This window comes from Salmo salar, chromosome ssa29 (assembly GCF_905237065.1).
Source record: "Salmo salar chromosome ssa29, Ssal_v3.1, whole genome shotgun sequence".
NCBI lineage: Eukaryota > Metazoa > Chordata > Actinopteri > Salmoniformes > Salmonidae > Salmo > Salmo salar.
The window spans coordinates 10,370,190-10,391,726 of NC_059470.1; the positions used below are offsets into that span (position 1 = coordinate 10,370,190).

Here is a 21,537-nt window from a genome sequence, read left to right on the forward strand (position 1 = left end):
GCTGCTTGCAGAATACTAGTCAGGACGTCACCTGCACATATCCGTCATCGTCCCCGTTTTAATAGCCTGAAGTAGGCTACGTCTTATGTCTACTTTTTCCCACGTTTGTGGCCTACTTTTGCTATTGTAATACATTTTATGAAGTTTGTCTTTGAACATATTAATGCCTGGTTTGACTTGTGTAACGTTAGCTTTGGCCATTTAATGGCCACATGTTTTATTTCCTCTGACTCTAAAATAATAACAGCGGCTGTAAACTGTGATGACGTTCTGCAGTCATGTGGATAGCAAAGTTTTGTAATGCACAAAAACATGAGCTTTTCCTCTCAGCCTAGCCGGTGCCTCTCCCACTCTCTTCGCTTCGCTGATGGACTAGTGCTCCACACACAACTAGCGCGCAGTCATTCAGGTAAGCGCGGTAGTAAGCGGAGTCGGATCACAGGCTGCCTTGACCGCTACTGCTGCAGTATTGGCATCTGCTGCCTGCAACTGGCATAGAGTGAGGAAAAGCGAGATTGAATGACATACAGTCTGAACGATATTTATATTCGATCTGTATGCGCGTCCAACGAGCAAGAGCAGCAAGAGACGGTCACCCCTGCGAAAGAACCATATCGTTGGAAGTTGTGGGATACTTTGAAACAAACTGCGACTGAGCGACGGTGTTGGTGCAACCGTGCCCCTGACTTGACAGGTAGCCAGCCTATCGAACATGTCGGGACATCGGGTGCAGTTCGCGGACCAGCTTCCTTCCACTGACCGCAAAGCCAGCCCCAAATTACACAGTAAGCGCTACTCTTGATTCTCGTGTTTGCTTCTTGGTTTTCTGCTTTCAAGTTTCGAGCTTGTGTCCACACTGACCTTGGCTTGGAGGAGAAGTCATATATAAAAAATGCTGATATGGCAGTCGATATATTTGGCCAATAATAGGCTTCTAATTATCTTGTTTAAACGTATGTTGACGAACATGGGATACTATGATAAGGCTATAGCCTACGTTTAAACCGTTACAATATTTTCTGTAGTAGCCACAGCCCCAGCACCCGGTCATATTTCCCCCATGTGCTTATTAATTTGGCCAAAAGCTCCCAATCTCCATATAATTTTATACATAAACTGTTTTATCTAGCCCTCTATTTTGGGATTGTAACATTATCTTCATTTCCCTTTACATATGTTATAAATGCATTACACTTACTTAGACTAATCATGGATTCAATCATGGATTTAACTCCATATAATCCAATCAAGGGAAATTTAAGTATTGCTTACAATTTTATGGGTTTGCCACGGGAGTGTGGTTTAGTTGCTGTGTGTTATCTCAAGTAGCATCACCTGTCATAATGCTCATTTGTCACCTGGAGTTAATGATAGGGCCACTGACAGGGGCCACTGATGCCTGATGCCCTATGGCATTAAGCCGGCAGGGTGCCTGCTCTCTGGGATGTTACGGTCATCAAGGCTAGCTAGACCACATCAGGCTCACTGCCAAGCCATAGACATCCTCAGAATATGAATGTTCCGGTCTATTTGGATGTCGGGGACCAGGGCTGTTATGTATCTAGCATCTGATACCGGTGTTGATTTAGCTGATGTAGGATCAGTTATCCTTTTAAACACAATTAATGAGATTACATGGACAGGGGGAACCCGATCCTAGATCAGCACTCCAACTTTGAGACGTTTTATGAATACGGCCCCTGAGCTTTTATGTTTTGTCAAAGTGACCCTAGTAATGCCACTCCCTAATTGCTGTGGATACCTGAATTGCAGAAGCATACAGGATATGGATGCCTGTCTCTCCTCGCTGTCCCAGCTTGTACCAGAAAAGTGCTCTCACTTCCTATTGTAATGTTGAGATGGTGCAAGTTTACTTCAGGTTAAAACTTGTAATGGGTGACATAGACCAAGTGGGAAATTGTTGTGAAATAGCAGAAACTCTGGAACAAATGCTACATTTTGGTTTCTTTGGGGAGATGTAGCATTCTGTCCTTGGAGTTGATCTCTGTTTCCTTTTGTCCTTTTCATGCCCATAAAGAGAATAGAAAGTGCAGTCTCTTTTTATTCTTCTCTATAGCTAGGTTTCCTTCCAATTGGCAACAGATTTTCTTGCAAATATTCTACAATCCACATAAAAAAAATCTGCAAAATGTCCCACCAGTGGTGTATTACCACCAAACTGACCTGCTGTGGATAAAAATCAGTGCGTGATGATGTAGTGCACACAAAATCTACTTTTTCGCTTAAGTTTTCATCTACCAAATAAAAATCTAGAGTTCAATGTGTTTCCATCGCATATTCAGCTCTACTGATTTGTCACAAAAACCGTTGTGTTATATAGAAAATGTACCTACCCTGGTTTTGGAACGTTCGCTTTAGCCAACAGCTCGCAGATACAGTGCTGGTAGGCTGTGCGGGTAAACTAGTCTACATGATGAGATTATTATGGATAAGAGGGAGAATATTTGTATTTGTCAAAAGGCAGTCAAGCATCGATCATCATGTCACAAGAATAAGACCCTCAATATTTATTGGATAGGCGCATTAAGCTCATCACTGTGCACTTTCACCACCCTGTGAAGTTCATCATCATTTATTTAATCTGTAGCCTAATAAACTGCATGGTTTCAGTCCAGGTGAGTCCAGTGAGCGCTAATGCGCGTAATGATGGTGACAGGTGTGCGTAATGAAGGGCAGCCTGGCACCCTTGAGCCCCAGAGATGGAGAGCTGGAGCAGGCATGACAATATGTGGATAGAATATGTAGTATATCTGAAGAATACGTGGCTAGAATAGTATATGTACAGCAATTGTTGAATAGGATGGACTTGACTAGAATACAGTATAAAATGGGTAAAACAGTATGTAACCATTGTTAAAGTGACCAGTGTTCCATGTCTATGTACATAGTGCAGCAGGCTCTATGGTGATGGGATCAGTAACCGGGTGGTAGCCGGCTAGTGACAGTGACAAAGTTCAGGGTAGGATACTAGGTGGAGGCAGGCCAGTGATGGCTATTTAACAGTCTAATGGCCTTGAGATGGAAAAAGTTTTTCAGTCTCTCGATTCCAGCTTTGCTGCACCTGTACTGACCTCGCCTTCTGGATGATAACAGGGTGAACGGGCCGTGGCTCGGGTGGCTGAGGTCCTTGATGATCTTCTTGGTCTTCCTGTGACACTGGGTGCTGTAGATGTCCTGAAGGGCAGGCAGTGTGCTCCCGGTGATGCGTTGGGCTGACCGCACCACCCTCTGGAGAACCCTGCGGTTCCGGACGGTGCGGTTGCCGTACCAGGCGGTGATACAGCCTAACAGGATACTCTCATTGGTGCATCTGTAAAAGTTTGAGAGTGTCTTAGGGGCCAAGCCAAATTCTTTCAGCCTCCTGAGGTTGAAGAGGCGCATTTGCGCCTTCTTAACCACACTGTCTGTGGGTGGATCATTTCAGTTTGTCAGTGACGTGTATGCCGAGGAACTTTAAGCTTTCAGCTACCTCCTGAAGTCCACGATCAACTCCTTCATTTTATTGACGTTGAGGGAGAGATTATTTTCCTGGCACCACTCCGCCAGTGCCCTCACCTCCTCCCTGTAGCCTGTCTGGTCATTGTTGGTAATCAGGCCTACCACTGTTCTGTCGTCTGCAAACTTAATGATTGAGTTGGAGGCGTGCATCGCCACACAGTCATGGGTAAACAGAGAGAACAGGAGGGGGCTGAGCACACACCCTTATGGGGCCCCTGTGCTGATGATTAGCGTAGAGGAGGTTGTTGCCTACCTTCACCGCCTGGGGGCGGCACGTCAGGAAGTCCAGGAACCAGTTGCACAGGGCAGGGTTCAGACCTAGGGCCCCGAGCTTAAGGATGACCTTGGAGGGTACTATGGTGTTGAAGGCTGAGCTGTAGTCAATGAACAGCGATGTTACATAGGTATAATTTTTGTCCAGATAGGATAGGGCAGTGTGCAGTGCGATGGCGATTGCATCATCCGTGGATCTATTGGGGCAGAATGCGAATTGCAGTGGGTCTAGGGTGTTGGGTAAGGTGGAGGTGATATGATCCTTAACTAGTCTCTCAAAGTACCTCATGATGATAGAATTGAGTGCTACAGGGCAATAGTCATTTAGTTGAGTTACCTTTGCTTTTTTGGGTACAGGAACAGTGGGGGGCATCTTGAAGTAAGTGGGGACAGCAGACTGGGGTAGGGAGAGATTGAATATGTCCATGAACACTCCAGCCAGGTGGCTTGCACGTGCTCTGAGGAGATAGCTAGAGATGCTGTCTGGCCCCGGAAACGTGGTTTATGAGAAATATGGCCCGTGAAAGCTACAGAATAATAGATAATACTCCAGACCTCATTTCAAATACTATTTGAAGTTGTTCAAATGCTTTGAGCGTTTGCTCTAGCCTGCCTGCATTGCCAGATGGGCGGGGTTTACACTGTTTGGACTATACTATTGGTTTCATTTCACCAGGCAAGTATTTGAAATTATTTCAAGTAGTATTTAAACCCAGGCTGGATTTTCCCCAACTCAGAAGAGAGAGACACATTATGCCTCCAATGCAACAGCACGTGCACTGTATACCACCAGCCTAAAGCATGACTAAACCGAAGCAAGATTAGTAGGGGGTTTGGTATTGCCCCCAATGGGACACGAGCCAAACACAGATGAGAATGTCCGAGTCACTCTATTCTATACTCACACAGTTAATGTCTCCAGATACATCTTACTTTAGGTAGCAGTTGTCCTTGCAGTATGTGGACACAATGCTCTCTCCGTCTTTCCTGTGCACTCCTGATGTCGTTACTAGATAGACGCAGTGTGTGCGTACAGGGGCTTGACGATCACTGTGTGCTCTGTCTGTCTTGTCGAGGTGACGCTCACCTTGAACCACTTCTTTCTCCAGCGGTACCTCAGCCCCACTGTGCACCACAACACCACACAGTCACCGAGGACACACGGTTAGAAACGGACACTGTTTCTCTAGTAAAACGTGCAGCGGCCCATGTTCATAAAGCGTCTCAGAGTAGGAGGGCTGATTTTAGGATCAGTTTAGCACTTTTAGATCATAATTCATAAGGTTACATTGACAGGGGGACCTGATCCTAGATCAGCACTCATACATTGAGATGCTTTATGAAAGTGCTTTTATGAATAGGGGCCAATGTGTTTTTATTATGGTGAATGCAATGAGGGGATGATGATGTGTAATGATGCTTATTGCTTGTGAGGCATATGATAGTCGCAGCTGTTTCTCTCACCTCTCTGGTCACTGCTGCAGTGCATGCACCCACTCTGGGACGTCATAATGATGAGAAAAATGCTGAGCCCATCTACACGGGGACAGGGTGATTGACAGGCCACGTGAGCGCTAATCAAGTTCCCAGACACTTCCACCAAAATGCACGAAGAGTCTGCTGGACCAACGTGCCAAACTTGAAACTCTCGGCATATAGGCATTGGCTTAATCTGCCAACCAATCATCTCCCAGAACACCTTCTCCCTAACCCTCTCCCATATGTAATTTGTGCACCTCAAGTTCCTGCCTGGATCCTGCCTCCATTTCGACCCACGCCTCGCAGTCATGTGATTCACTCAAATTAAATGATGCCAAGTCCTTTACTCAGTAAGATCACTCCCATAGAATTCTATGGTCACTCCCACAAAGGCCAACTTTAAATTGTTGATATCCCAAGCTTATATGCACTGTGCGCAATAGCCTGCGGACGATGCTACATGAGGGCAGACAAGGGAAGTCTGCCAGTCTCTGCAAATCCCCTCCAGAGAATAGGCTGCTACACACAGCCCTGTCAGGACATTGAACTGTGCGTGCGTGCGTGCGTCAGCCGTAGAGGACGATACCTACAACTTTTGGCACAGGTATCAGTTTTCGCGCATGGGTATTCCTGTCCCCGGATGATGTGTGTGTGTGAGTCATGTGTGGCGAGAGAGAGGGACATGCATTGGGGCAGAGCCAGGGTTGAAAAGTGCTGAGGAGGTTGTGTGTAGGGCAGGGCTCAGACTGTATGCAGAATGGCTTGGGAGGGAAACACAAAATGGCCTCTTCAGCAGTAGTCCCCCATCCTGTGGTCCAGAGCCAGGTGACGGGAGTGTTAAGTTTCCCTCCCAAACATCCCTCAATCTGTCTTTCTCACTCTTCTCTCCCTCCCTCTCTCTCTCTATCCCTGGATTAAAAGGCAGCTGCTAGGTTTAGCGTCCAGGGCAGGCCCGTCTCTCTGGGATACCACAGGGCTGAGTGCTGAGTCTCATCTAACTTCACCAGATGCATACAGGAGGATCAGGTTGCCTATGTAGACAAGAAGCAAATGGCACCTGGATCATAGCAGGACCCCAACATGAATCCATTACTTTAATCCAGTTGTAAACTGATATGTTGACTAATGACGCTGGAATGACTGAAAGTCATTATTAACTGAACTGACAAAACGTTGTGGCCTCAACACTTTTTGTAAGGGATAATGGAGAGGAAAGTCCTATATTGGAATGGGAAAGCCTCATGCTATCCCAAGGTTTTCCAGAAATCCTGCTTGGCAGATTCCCAGATTTCCTGTTTTTTCCTTCCTGATTCCAGAATCTATTTTGGAAAACCTGGGAATTTTGGGAAAGTTAACTAACTCTAGCAATGGTGAACACATTTCTGATTATAGGGGTTAGTCAGACAGGGTTTGTTTTGAACCACCATAGAACGACTGTGAGGGCCGAGGAGGGGCATGACCGAAACAGGGCTCTGTCGTCAGGAGATAGCGTGGGCTAGGGCGGGGGTGTTGGTTTACTCATATGATATTCTCCTTGTGGCGAGGTCAAACACACAACAACACACACTTTCTATATTTGTGATTCATTTGCGGACTGTCAGGTCAAATCACTTTTCATTTGTCACGATGTCTAGTGTTAACATTAGCATGCTATCTTAATGATGCCTCTTCTCAAAGGGAGTCGATAAGTGCAGCGTTGGAATGAGAATCACACAGTGCTGATTTACATGTACAGGAACGCAGACGATATCTGTGCCAATGTCAGAGTAGCCGGCGGAAAGGTACTTTTCTCAACACAGCTCACGGGTGTGAAAGTTACGGTACAATAGGATATTTTTAATATGCGGTGACCACACAGATCTCCACCAGGTGTTTCTTCTCTAACATTTAAGTCCATTAAACTCAACCAGGGCTAGTTACAGCAACCAAGTCCCTTTCTCCTAGTGGTGCGATGGGATGTGTGAAATACCCTGACTTCATCAGCCGGCTGTCTGTCCGCCTTTCTTTTTGTCTGTCCGTCTGTCTGAATGCGTCTGTCTGTCTGCCGTCCGTCCGCCCACCCGTCCGTCCGTCCGTTCATCCCTCCGCCAGTCCGAGGAGGAGACTGATCACTCTTCCCTCCCTGCTAGAAATAGCCCCTCCAGAGATGCTAATCAGCTGTTTTCACGTTGGATTTAAAGCCAGGCTCTTAAGTTACTGTGTCTGAAACAATACGATTTCAAGAGCAGTCCATAGCCTCACCCTCAGAGTAACAGTAACACATGCTCATGTTTTGTTAACTTTAACTGGGGGAGACGGCTTTCAGATCAAAGCTAATGTACCCTTGAGTTGATGTCAAGTGTGTTTTTAGTGCTGAATTACAAGGACAAAGAACAATAGACCTGTTTGCCAATTGTTTTACTTTATTATTTAAAAAATGTCCCCTAATTTATTCGTTTGAAAAGATGTTCCGAACAAACTGCTGCAGACAGATGCACCGTTTTTCCACTTGCGGAAGTTTTAATTAAGCCACATGCTGTGCATGCTTTGAAGCCTTCGGCATCACAGAATGTATTTAATTTTGCTGTTAATTTGGCTCGAGGTTAAAAGGTGACAGCGGTACCAATAAAGAAAAAAAAATTCCAGTGGAACCCTATTCCCTACATAGTGCACCAGGGTCCATAGGGCTCTGTGTAGTGTCCTATGTAGGAAAGAGGGTGTCATTTGGGACGCAAACAGGGTTCCTGAAAACGCCCACCTTAAGGGTTTCTGAGAAAATCAATGGTTCCGCATTCATTCTCTCCTGGTCTATTGCATTTCTCTTCCCCGTGTTTCTGCTGACCTCTCCATATCTCCTCTCTGCTTCCTGATTTACTAAGATCAGCCTCTTCAGTGACCCCTCTAAGAAAGGAGATCTATTCTCCCAGGCCTTGCCTTTTACTGGCCGCGCGGCAAATGCACTCTTGTGCCGCCTGACATTTCATTCCAATTTGAAGTATTAAGGACAGACTAAACATTCAGGCCGTTCTTAGGAAATGATGCCTGAAGGAGAGTGCTTGAAACACACACACACAAAGTGCCTTCAGAAAGTGTTCATACCTCTTGACTTATTCCACATTTTGTTGTTACAGCTTGAATTCAAAATTGATTAAAAAAAATGCAATATGTCACCCATCTACATACACTACCCCATAATGACATGTTTGACATTTTTGCAAATCTATTGAAAATTAAACACAGAAATATCTCATTTACCTACAGTATGTATTCACACCCATTTGCTATGACACTTCAAATTGAGCTCAGTTGCATCCAATTTATTTTAATCATCCTTGAGATGTCACTACAACTTGATTGGAGTCCACATGTGGCCAATTCATTTGTTTGGACATGATGTAGAAAGAAACCTGTCTATATAAGGTCCTACAGTTGATAGTGCATGTTAGAGCAGAAACTATACCATGAAGTCCAAGAAACTGTCCATAGATCACCGAGATGATAGAATTGTGATGAGGCATATATCTGGGGAAGGGATTAAAACAATTTCTAGAGTGTTGAAAGTTTCCAAGAGCACAGTGATCTCCATCATTGGGAAACTGACCAAACTGATCAAGCAGGCAAGAAGGACCTTGGTTAGGGCGGTGACCAAGAACCCAATGACCTCTCTGAAAGAACTACAGAGTTCCTTGGCTGAGATGGGAGAACCTGCCAGAAGGACAGTCTCTACAGCATTTCAGCAATCTGGGCTTTATGGTAGAGTTGCCAGATGGAAGCCACTCCTGAGAAAAAGGCACATGACGGCACACCCTGAGTTTACAAAAAGCATGTGAAAGACTCTTGAGAGAATAAGGCAAAAGGTTCTGTAGTCTGATGAGACAAAAATGTAACTATTTTGCTAAGCGCTATGTCTGAAAAAACCCAGGCACAGCTCATCACCCATCTAACACCACCTCTACCTTGAAGCATGGTGGTGGCAGCGTCATGCTATTGGGATGCTTTTCAGCGGCAGGGAACGGGAGACTGGTAATGATAGAGGGAACAATGAATTGAGCCAAATACCGGCAAATCCTTGATGAGAACCTGCTTCAGAGTGCAAACGACTTTAGACTTGGGTGAATATTTACGTTCAAACAGGACAATGACCCCAAGCATACAGCCAAGCAATGCTGGAATGGCCTCAGAATATTGGCTTCAGAACAAGAAAGTCCTTGAGTGGCCCTGCCAAAGTCCAGACTTGAATCACATAAAAAAATCTGTGGAAAGACTTGAAGATTGCTGTTCACCGCAGCTCCCAATCTAACTTAACAGAGCTTGTGAAAATCTCCAATGAAGAATGGGAAAAATAATCCCCAAATCCATACGTGCAAAGCTCATACAGACATACCCAAGACGACTCAAAGCTGTAATCACCGCCAAAGGTAATTCTACAAAGTATTAACTCAGTGGTGTGTTAATGAGATATTTCTGCATTTTATTTTCAAGAAATGTTCGACAATTTCAAAAAACATGTTTCCACTTTGTCATTATGGGGTATTGTGTGTAGATGGGTGAGAGAAACAATCTATGTAATCCATTTTGAATTCAGGCTTTAACAACAACAATGTGGAATAAGTCAAGGGGAGTGCATACTTTCTGAAGGCACTGTATACATGCAAGAAGGCAGGCACGCACATACACACACACAGCACGGACACACACACACCAACCAACCAACATTACAGCTTCTTTCATGTGAGCCACCAATTACCACTAGTAACAAGAGAGGCTTATAGCCACTCGAGGGTGAACGCTAAGTCAGTGTTTGTGACAAAATAACAAAAACAAGGAGCTATGGGAATTGGGACAAAGCAATGGGAATGTGGAGAGTTATGCAATGTGTTGGAGGAGACTGCAGTGTGTTGGAGAAGACTTGGTATTTTTATGCTTGGATGATCTAGAGGTTTGGTATATCAGGTGGGAATGTCTGGTGGATCAGGGGGTGTTCCCGCTATGAAATGCCAATCATGTCTGGAGGAATCTGATTGGATCTTTGAAACACCACTCATGTCGGCTGAATTTTATTGGATCAGACTGCTTCGCGTGTCTGATGAATTCTCCATCCACACTCTCCTGTGTACTCCAGTCTCTCCACTGCTGTGTTGTGGGACAGTGGTGGAATGTGGTGGAAAGGAACCAGATGTTTCTTTGGCTGTCTTTGCTCCAGTCTTTTCAGTGTCTCCCCCTGTTGTATTGTTTCTTAACACAGAAGAAACCGTAATGGGTTCTCAGGTCTGCACAAGGGCCCATATTCTCAGTGTCTCAGATTAGGAGTGCTGATCTAGGATCAGGTCTTCTCTGCCCCGGGTATCAAGTCAACCCTCATACTCTGAGACACTTGATACTACATGCCACCCCTGGTTTGTTTACTTATGAGGTCACGGCATGCTTTGACCTTGGTCGGCATCAAATGCACACATGAAGAAGCAGATTGAGGTCTTGGAGGTAATGCTGGCCATCTGCTCGGAAAACAGATGATACGTGTATCAGTCAACACTGGGCACTTAATGACTCCTACTGGCTGTTTTGCTCACACACAGAGCTCCTAGACACAACAACCGTCTCACAGCTCAGTTTAGCCTGTGGATACAACTGTTGATTAAACAAACATCTTCCCCATCATTGCAGGGATTAGAGAACTTAATCTAAACCGCTCCTCTGTAAAACTGTATAAAGAGCTAGACTCTCTCCCAAATGGCACACTATTCCCTACATAGCGCGCTGCTTTTTGACCAGGGCCTCTGTGCTATTTGGGCCGGACACACTTACTCCCATGGAGGTCTCAATTGGCCACCCAATTTGTTGTGTTCCTTCCCCTTTGAGCTGTGTTTTTGAAAATGTCCCCTTTGCTCTTTTGGCGATTTAATGGTGATCTGCCTTATTGGGGGCTACTCTGAGGCACTATGTGTATCTTATTAACATTTTCTGTGTGTCGCCCCAAACCTCTAATTATCCATGATATGCCAGTCCTAATGATGACACTGTTTTTCAAGGGTGCTCTGGGAATGTACATTTCTGGCACAGATAAGTGTGATTCAAATAGCCTTCCCTTTTGAAGTTTCAGACAAAGTCATGTACAAAGAAGCATTTCAAATAGGTTATAGAATGAAATGGGACAGTGTTAAGGTGTGTGCATGCGTGTATATGTGTATGGGTTCATGAACAAACTGGCTCTACCTAAATAGGTGTTATCTATCCCTACTGTATATGCCCTTATTGACTCTAATAAACCTGTTATTTACCAAATTTAATTTGGATGAGTGTCCAAATCAATCAGACGATCCGGATCACTGGTGGAGAGGCAGACAATGTCAACACAGCATTTCTGTCACACACACAAACACAAAGCGTATTGTTTAGCACCGTTGAATGACATACCACTCTCCTCATTCAAGAAATGCACTATTACGACCAGTGGTTAAACAATGACATTCAGTTTTAAAAAAATGAATGTATTTATCCACATGGGGCAATTACTTAAAGGATAGATTCATCTTTTTTTAACCAAATCTATATTTTGGATGTTAATTGCATGTTGTAAAAGTGTCCAGACACTTTTTTTTTGCGATTTCACTTGGTTTTGAGAAACTTACCCCAAGAGCGATAGACTTCCTCAGGCTTGTTTTTCATTTGCAGGGGCACAGATAAAACATGAACAAAGGCTCCAGAAACACCTTTTTGTTGGACTTGAGCAATACTTTTCTGTGTGTGTGTATTAGGGCTGGGCAGTAAACTGTATTTTACTATATACCGGTATTGATGCACGGACTGGTTTGGAGTTTTACTTTACCTTTCATAACGGTATTTAAATGTTTGGTTTGTTAATACAAATGTAGTAACTGAGCGAGAGACTGCTAATTTGTTAGCAAGAGCTTTGGGTGGCACATGCACGTTTTTGCCCATGAATCTTGCCTGCGAGGCAATGCTAGTGCCAAAACCACCCCTTGTGGTGAAAGTAAGAACTGCCATTGAATTTATTTTATTTAACTAGGCAAGTCAGTTAAGAACAAATTATTATTTACAATGACGGCCTACCCCGGCCAAACCCTAACCCAGATGACGCTGTGCCAATTGTGCACCGCCTTATGGGAGTCCCAATCACGGCCAGTTGTGATACAGCCTGGAATCAAACCAGGGTCTGTAGTGACACTGAGATGCAGTGCCTTAGACCGCTGCGCCACTCGGGAGCCATTGTCTTTAGCTAGGTTTCCATTCAATTAGCGACACAGTTTCTTGCGAATGTTCTATTATCCTCATAAAAACAATACGTTTCCATCAAATTGACTTGTTTGCAGACAAACGTCTGTGCGTGATGACGTAGTGCACATTAAAATAGCTTTTGCGGTTAAATTCCCATGTACTGAATAAAAAGTTAAATGAGTTTCCATTGCATTTTCAACTCTACTGATGTTTACAAAAATAAACAAATGATGTTATATAGCAAGTGTGCCCACTCTGGTATTGGCACGTGCACTCTTGGCTAGAGCTGTTGGCTAGCGTGCACGTGCCAATACCAGGGTGCTTTTGGCTAGGCGCACGTACACCCTAGATGAGGAGATTATTATGGACATAAGAACAAGATCATTTTTATTTGTCAAACGGCAGCCAGACATCGACGATCATGTCACCAGAATAAAACCCTTGATATTTTTTTGAAATGGCCTTCACTTTGTGCTTTCACCACCCTGTGAAGTTCATCATAACTTATTTCATTAGTAGCCTAAAACTGCATGCTTTCCCGACGAGTCGTAGTGGGAGCACCACACAACGTCATCGCGTGACTCCAAGTTTACTTCGATATAAAAGCTTTTCCACTGACATTTCTCCCATAATTCATATAACCGACACAAAAAGATTCCACTTTGTCTCGCGTATTTTGTTTTGTCGACATTTGGAAAGTTAACCCCAAAAAATGCTCTGCTTCCATCAGGCCTGTCACGACATTTTTTTTATCTGACCTGTACTTTACTCGCATGCGTCCATGCCATGCCACTGCTGATAACTTATTATAACTATAAGTTAACTATCTAAGATGTGCCGAATAAATTAGCTCCAGCTCAGGGCTCCAGCTATGCATTTGGTTTGCTATTAACTTGCTAGCTAAGTGGATAGCTTGATCAAGCATATTGGTTACAGCAGAGACAATCAATCCCCTCCCTCTGCAGAATGAGCATGAGGAAGTCTGGTGGAGTAAGCTTCTCAAAACCAAGTGAAATCGCAAAAGAAAGTATCTGGCACTTTCTGTAACATGCCATTTACATCCAAACTCCAGATTTGCTAAAAAAAAAAAAAAAGGGGTGAACCTTTAACTTTACTTAACACAAACAATTACTAAACATTTAACTAAGGTCGGGAAGCAAACTTTGCTCTGTATGAGCTCTAGCTGAGGAATGTTGAGGGTGTGTTCTGTTTTTTAATATATATAATATATATCTTTGTAGAATCATGGATGGAGAGGAATCCACTCCCAGTCAATAACCACAAGCTGTCCATGTCAGTGTGATTAATTAGAGGTTTGGAACTGGGATACAAGTGGGTGTGTACTGCAGGAAGGGAGACCAATGATTGCTTGGAGTCATTATTACAGTAGTTTGGGGGTGGAGATAGAGAGAAGGCATTTCAGGAAACTATCTGCTGAGAAGCACATTTGAAAGTAGAGTTTCTCAGTAGTTTTGAACTTTTAAACTTTCTCCCACCCACACACACAAACACCCTGTCACTCACCAAGCACTATTTCAATAAATTATTTCCATTCCCGCTGGTTTTTACATAAACAATAAAAAATATATTTTTCTGTCAACGAGTTCAGGGGGAAAAATGAAGCACAGTATTTGGATTTTGGGTGCCCCTGGGCCCTGTCTGTGACTTTCCAGTGCTCTGCAGAGCTGTCACTTGTCTAATCCTGTAAACTCCACAACAGTCCATAAAGTACCGGCATGGCAAGTGGTCTAAGGGAGTATTTTCCGGCCAAGCCTTTGATTCTACCCAATAACCTGATCTGAAGACAAAGAAATTTGTGGCGCTTTATGAAAATCATCCCTCATGATCAGGGCCCTTAGTTTGTCCAGATCAGGAATAACTCTGCGTCCCAAGACCGAATGCTCATCCCGACGGCGCTGATCTCGAAAGGAATGTGGCCCTAGATCCAGTGTCTCATTGTCAGTGTCTGTGCTTTGGCTGGTGTGGTTAAGTTATTATTACGAATGATTAGAGTTCTGAGAATGGCCGTTTTAGATTTCTCACTGTTATCATGACGGGTCATGATGTACTTGAACAACACTTGAAAAGACTTGAAAAGATAACCCGCATTGTTTACAGTAAAATGCTGGGCAGACAGTGTGGCATTGGGAAAAATGTCACTGATCACAGCGCTGAAAAGGGAATTAATTCCGTTTTGCCAAGTGAGGTGTGAATGTATTAGGTAAGCAAAGTAATACAAGTGTTTGTCACCTAGCATAATGCTGCCTTACTTTCAGCCCAAGCCTTAATGTTTGTCAGAACTCGCTAGTTAGAAACCAATTAATGTCTAACAAAGATGGTAATTTATTTATCACCTATGAGAGGCTCAGTATTCACATGTTTGTTCTTGTGCTAAATGACTCTCGGTAATAGTCTGATTATGCAGACTTTGTGTGTGTGTCCCAAATGGCACCCCATTTCCTATGTAGTGCACTGCTTTCGGTCCTATGGGCCCTGGTCAAAACTAGTGCACTACAAACGGAACAGGGTGCCATTTGGGACACAGTCTTTTAGCAGTGGGCCTAATGTGTTACAGTAGGCTAGCTGTTACGTAATGGGTCAGTCATCTCTGCTGATAGTAGTGGAGCCTCTGTCATCTGAGGTCTGATAGGGCCTCAGTCAGCACCTGCGGCCCCTGTTGGCCCCTGTGCTAAGGACATCTCACAGCCCAGCTCACGACTCACCCTGGGCTCATTATCTCTCTCTCACTCGATCTCTGTCAAGTAGAGGTTATCACTGAATGCTCTTCCTCTGCCACATTTCCGTGAGTTTCTGACCTAAAGTGTCCTGTGTCCACAAGATTATGCCAAGGCTATCCAGAGGTCCCTGTTGATCAGTGAAGATATTGGTGTCAAAGCCTTTGTAGTGACACATTTCATGAGCCTTTTTTTAGATATGCTTTACGTTTTGGAATTCTGTTTTGGGTCACATTGTTTTTCACATACAAGTGTTTTGTCAGCGTATTGTTTTTGTCAGCACTAACTGTTGTCTGTAAGGCATTCTCGGTCAGCAGTCTCTTATTGTATTCGTTTTCTCACACCAGTGTGGATGCTGTTATTGTTTAATGGCCTATTGTTTGGTTCTTAACCACAGACTGAGTGACTTGCCTCTCCTCAGACGGAGAAAATGATTTACCAGATTGAAGGAGGTCTCTGTGTTTTTACTTTGGTGGTTTTGAGCTCAAGTCTCTACACTGCCAAGAAATGGAGTTATAGTGTGTGTGTGTGTGTGTGTGTTTCACTTGCATACCACAGCCCCTGCAAAGCAGTTAAAAAAATATATATCCTTATGACAGTAAACTGTAAACTGATTTTAAAGTATGAGGGGATATCGGTGAATAAATGCCATGGTCAAGGCTACGACAGCGCCAGTGCAATGAGTGAAGCTTACTCAGGTGTTCAAAAGCTCATATCAGACCAAGAGCCTAATGCTTCTTAGGTAGTTCTTTATGAGTTTTAGTTCAGAAAAGGATCTCTCTGCACAAGTGACAGTTACAGGGATGGAAAAATCAGCTTGATTGATGTGGCAACATCAGGGAAACTGGGCAGAAGGGAGTTGTGCTTCAAAATACAGCAGTTCGGCAAGATCTTTAATTGAGCCTCTCATTCTCCTTAATTGCCGGCCTCAACACATTACGGTAAGAGATTAACTTTATAGGAAGCTCTGGGGACAGGTCATGTGAATACTGGACAGCCAATAAATTGGCAGATGCAAAGAGTTCTTGTCTGCTAAAGCTGTTTACGATTTCGTTCATACTGGTGAACCGGCATTTGAGTTCTGTGGTTGCAATAGCAACAGTCCCTTGTCTCTGCTATATCTTGGCATGCATCATTCAAGACTAAGTTTAAATTGTGTGCAGCACAATGGACAAAAAAAAAAGATGACCAAATTGGCCTACCAATAAACATTTATCCATTAGCTGAAGCAAAGCTATACATGCCCTGGCACCACAGAAATCCTATCTTCGATTTGATAAGCATGCAGCCGCATAGACATGTCGCAATTTCAGCACCATGGACAGCAATCAGTAGTCTATACTTCAAAATATATACTGAACAAAAATATAAACCCAACAAATTGTGCACAAATTGGTTTACATCTCTGTTAGTGAGCATTTCTCCTTTGCAAAGATAATCCATCCACCTGACACAGGTGTGGCATATCAAGAAATGGATTAAACAGCATACGCCCATGGACGTCGTTTTAGCAGTACGTCAAACCGGCCTCACAACTACAGACCACGTGTAACCACGCCAGCCCAGGACCTCCACATCCGGGATTGTCTGAGACCTGTCACCCGGACAGCTGATGAAAATGAGGAGTATTTATGTCTGTAATAAAAAAAATGAATTTTGATTGGCTGGGCCTGGCACCCCAGTGGGTGGGCCTATGCCCTCTCGGGCCTATGCCCTCTCAGGCCCACCCATGGCTGCGAGCGACCTTGCCCAGTCATGTGAAATCCATATATTAGGGCCTAACACATTTTTTTCAATTGACTGATTTCCTTATATGAACTGTAACTCAGTAAAATCGTTGCAATTATTGCATGTTGATTTTATATTTTTTGTTCAGTATAATTATGGGTGTCTTCCTGTTCATATCTCCTAGTTCCATTCAAATGTAGGTTAATTCTGTGAGTTATTGGGTTGATGGCCTCAGGTCTGGTACTTTCTCTGTTACTCACTTATTGGTCATAGCAGGAATACAGAAACAAAGATGCAATGTCCCTGCCCCCTTTTCCAAATGTCTCTCTTCCCAGCCCACAGAATGTGCAAAGAGCACTTTCAACACCTGCTTATAACTAAGTGAAGAGATGTTTCTTAAAACTTTCTGCGACCATCGGGACCTTAAGCCCCCAGTGCTCCATAGTGAATGGCGACGCTAGAGTTTTAATATCTGGAGGATTCCAGGTGCTGTGAAGTGATAGAAAGTTTGGGCTCTCTGCTCTTTGATGTTCCCTGTGACTCTTAATGAGGATCAGACTTGGAGGTACGGGCAGGTCAGGGGGACAGCCAAGGGGGAGGGGTGAGGTGGACCGCCAGAGACCGCCGGTCACGTCAGCTATCTTAAAACGAGTGAGATTTGTGTTTTATTCTCTCCCCTCAAACTCTCTCTTCCTCCATCACTCTCTTTCCCCACTCTTCTCTTTAATCACAGCAGTCTCACAGTAGCCTGAGTACCCCTCCTCCTCCCTGGGTGAGTTTATTAGGGAGGCCTTGGCCCAGATGAATCAGCCCTGTGAAGGACGACTGTCTCTGAAGTCAGACGTTTTCGCGAGCACCTTTGGGAACGGGAGGTGGGATGGGGCGGAGTGGGGTGGGTGGCAGGCTGACTGAGAGGGACGTATGACACAGGAAGCACACCGAGCGGGGTGCGTGCTCCAGGGGATCCCAGAAACACGTGTGTACACACACCAATGACACGGCAAAGGGTCAGGGGGTGATGTTGGGGAGGGGGGAGAGCCTGTCTGAACTCTGACCCCACATTTGAAATATAAGGCCAATCAAAAACATGTGATGCTGTTGCTATGGTATGTCTGCCCCTCCTGCATTCCTCTCTAAATTTCACAGAAGTATGCATTGAATGAACACCCCCAGACAAACCTCAGAGAAACCAGGTCACTGTAATGTCATTGACGTGTGATCTTGGAAGAGATAACATCCTGTGTGACGATCCTTTCCTGTCCGAGCCAGTCGTAGCGGAAACCCTGAGGACGTGATTGACTCATGTCAAATGGGACTTTGTGTCCCTGTCACTCATTGGCCAGGGGACACTCTGCACCTAAGTGACAGACAGCACAGAACGAATACCAACAACTGACACCCAGGCTGCTTCCCAAATTGCATCCTATTCCCTTTATAGTGCAGTCCTGGCCAAAAAGTAGTGCACCTCATAGGGAATAGGTTGCCATTTGGGATGCACCCCCCCCCCCCTGTCACCATGAGCCGGTAACGAACAAGCAGGATAGGCTATACACTGTAAAAGTTTTTGTTGAAGATGTTGATTCAACGTACAATTGAAAGGCAACCAGCTGCAATAGGATTGTGAGTTTGCTCATCAAAATAGCATTGAAGTTCAACGAATTATAGAATACACAGGGCGCAATTTCGAAATGTGGTTTTGCATCAGCAGTCACTCAATTTGCCCATGCTACATTTTTGGGGATTGGTAAGTTAGCTGGCCGCTCGACTATCTAAACTTGTAGTAATCATGGTTGAATTACCGACCGGGTTGGGGCCCATTGGTCATTAGTTTTCATATTAAACACTGCCAACATTTGCCTCCACTTTATGACAATATGTGTAGAATTGCAGGAAATTAGCTGTAAAACTGCGACAACAGGAAAACTGCACCCCATGGCCATCAAATTTTATTTGTCACGTGCTGAGTACAACAGGTGTAGACCTTACCCTGAAATGCTTACTTACAAGCCCTTAACTAACAATGCAGTTCAAGAAATAGAGTTAAGAAAATTAGTAGAATTGCATGAAATTAGTTATAAAATAGCAAAAACATCTCTCCGCCCCCATGGCAAAATGTGTAGAATTACAGGAAATGAATGTTAAAACTATACAAATGTATCTTCAAATGTCACAAGGGTGGGGGGTACGCAGACACACAGGCCACTGCAGCCTCTCATGATGAGTTCACTTTTTTTGTGGCCCCCCATCCCTGATGTATACTATGCTAATGCGATACAAAAAAAACACGGCACTTGTGGAGGCCACCATCTTTATGCACGTCCGCCATTGTAAGTCAACCAGCTGCAATAGGAGCTGAACCAACAATTTAAATTGTACAATAGTGTTACGAATCCCTTTGGCCCAGCAGTCTAGGGAGGATGGATACGAGACCCGTAACATAAATCATGCAAATTATAATAGTGATAAAGAACAGCGAGAACCAAAAACAACAGACGACTGAAATCTACCCTCAAACTCAAAAGGTTTATTTTAAACACACGGTAAAGGGGTGTGAGAAAAGGGGCTGAGCTGGACCCAAGCAAAGAAACAATAAGCCAAAAACACCCCTAAGCTAGACTAGCCTATTTCCACAACAGCTAGCTAACCAACCAAAAATACAGAGGGTGGTCCATCCAGTTCTAACTAGGGTACTTAGACACAGTATTCCTACGGGTAATGTATGCCCATGGGCGACATGTCTTGGTACCCCCTTTTCCCACCAAACAAACAGTCAAACAACACTTTAACAAAATAATACTCACAGGTGGGATGGACAAAGTGACATGTAGTTTCAAAACAAAAGAGATCGAGAGAGATTGACCACAGAGAGATTGACCACAGAGAGATTGACCACAGAGAGATTGACCACAGAGAGATTGAGAGAATGAACACAAAGATTGATCTGGGGAGAAAACAACTGACTGGGTTTTTAAACCAAGGGAAAGGGGCTGTGATAGGTTGAGGGAAAAGGAACAGGTGTCTTCTGATTGGGGACTGATTGATGACTGATTGGGGAGTGATGATTGTCACCTGTGAGGAGGAGAAGGAGAGAAAAGAAGCACACACCGGATACATACACAGGATACCTGTATCCGTAACAAATATGTTCTCAAATTAGAATTTTAGGTTGAGTGAACATACATTTCAATTTGAGAATTTATTCTACCTTATTTGCATATTTCCCAGTGTGCCTTGCATTTCGAGTGAATTGTAGTTACCATCCATTACGGTATTTGTTAGCGAAAGAGACATGGTTGTTGTATTCAATGTCTTTGAGCCCTGTAGCCTTCACCAAATGAGTGTCTATGTAAATATGTTCCGACAATACATTACATACACCTCATACCTTTCATTTAGGGCCTTCTTACACCCTAACACAGTGGTCTGACACCCCTGGTTTACAGGCCACATCAAGTCATGTTTCGCTGACTTGCAAAGTGACGTGTATTTCCTATTGGAATCCAGCCAGAGTGAGGATATCCAACAATGTCGAAGGTTCATAAAGATGGCGTCCCCCGTGTACTTACCACAAATGCTAGTGTTTGCTAGTGTCATGACTGTCCTGTGAGGATCCAAATAGGTCAGATCAGGTTTTCAATGAATAACTTCAACTTTTTGTTAGGAGAGGGATGTGATTTGAGAAAATATATGAGAAAATTGTTTATATAACTGTGCACAGTAAGTAGTCACTGCCCCCTTGAGTGATGTCAGAGAGTGTGTCAGCCTGACGAAACCACCCCTTTGTAACAAACTGTATAAAATGATGGGTTAAGAGTGAACATATCAAACCAGAGAGACGTAGAGCTGCCGCTCACATTTAAGTGTTTTGAACTCTGAATCTCAACACGAGGTAGAGACGATAAAGTCACTTCCCGGACAATCACTGGTACGGCTGATTAGCTGTCCTAAGTAAAGTATCTAGAAAAGCTAATTTAAGTGGGACCATTCTATTACTCTGCTCAAACCATCTCATCACCCCACTAGGAACAATCGACACGGCTGGCTAGCCTATATTCAAAGAGGCATCTTCCAGAGCGAATGGAAGGAGAATCAACTCTGTAGTTCTGTTCAGGACTACACGTCAAGTCACCGGATACGGGACAACTGCAGAGGAGAACAACAGTAGAATATTTGTTGAACCATTTTGGGACAATCAGAGCCTTACAAGCGTGCCACGAAAAGGCCCAACCACCTTCTCAATGCGGTCCGCTTCCGAGAGATACACAATGATTCAAGGGATTTTCATGTAAATACATTAACTATTTCTTATTCCAAGCGGGCGGCAGTTTGTGTGCAAAGTAAAAGAGTACTCTAAGTGAGAGTAGTTTCTAAATGTACCAACGTTAAGTGTCTCTGTCCCTCTCTCTCGCTCTCTCGTTTGGAATGATGATATGAGGTTATGATTAATAAGTTGACTGTTTATAGATGTGATAGGTAAAGACCTTTAGAGTTTAATTTGGGAGATAGTAACTCTTTAAAGAACCGCTCTCGTGGTGCCCCAGATCCTAATTAGTTAATTGTTACATGATTAATTTAATCGGGTAACAAT

General features: G+C 44.0%; 1 protein-coding gene across 1 annotated transcript in view; it reads left to right on the forward strand.

The window, feature by feature from the left end:
* The first annotated feature begins 202 nt into the window (after positions 1-202).
* The window catches only part of LOC106590114 (sickle tail protein homolog), a 216,781-nt gene continuing 195,446 nt past the window's right edge, over positions 203-21,537 (forward strand). The window contains exon 1 of the mRNA XM_014180705.2: positions 203-785. Within this exon, the coding sequence (XP_014036180.2) occupies positions 713-785 (73 nt within the window). The 5' untranslated portion in view covers positions 203-712. The remainder of the gene's footprint in view (positions 786-21,537) is intronic.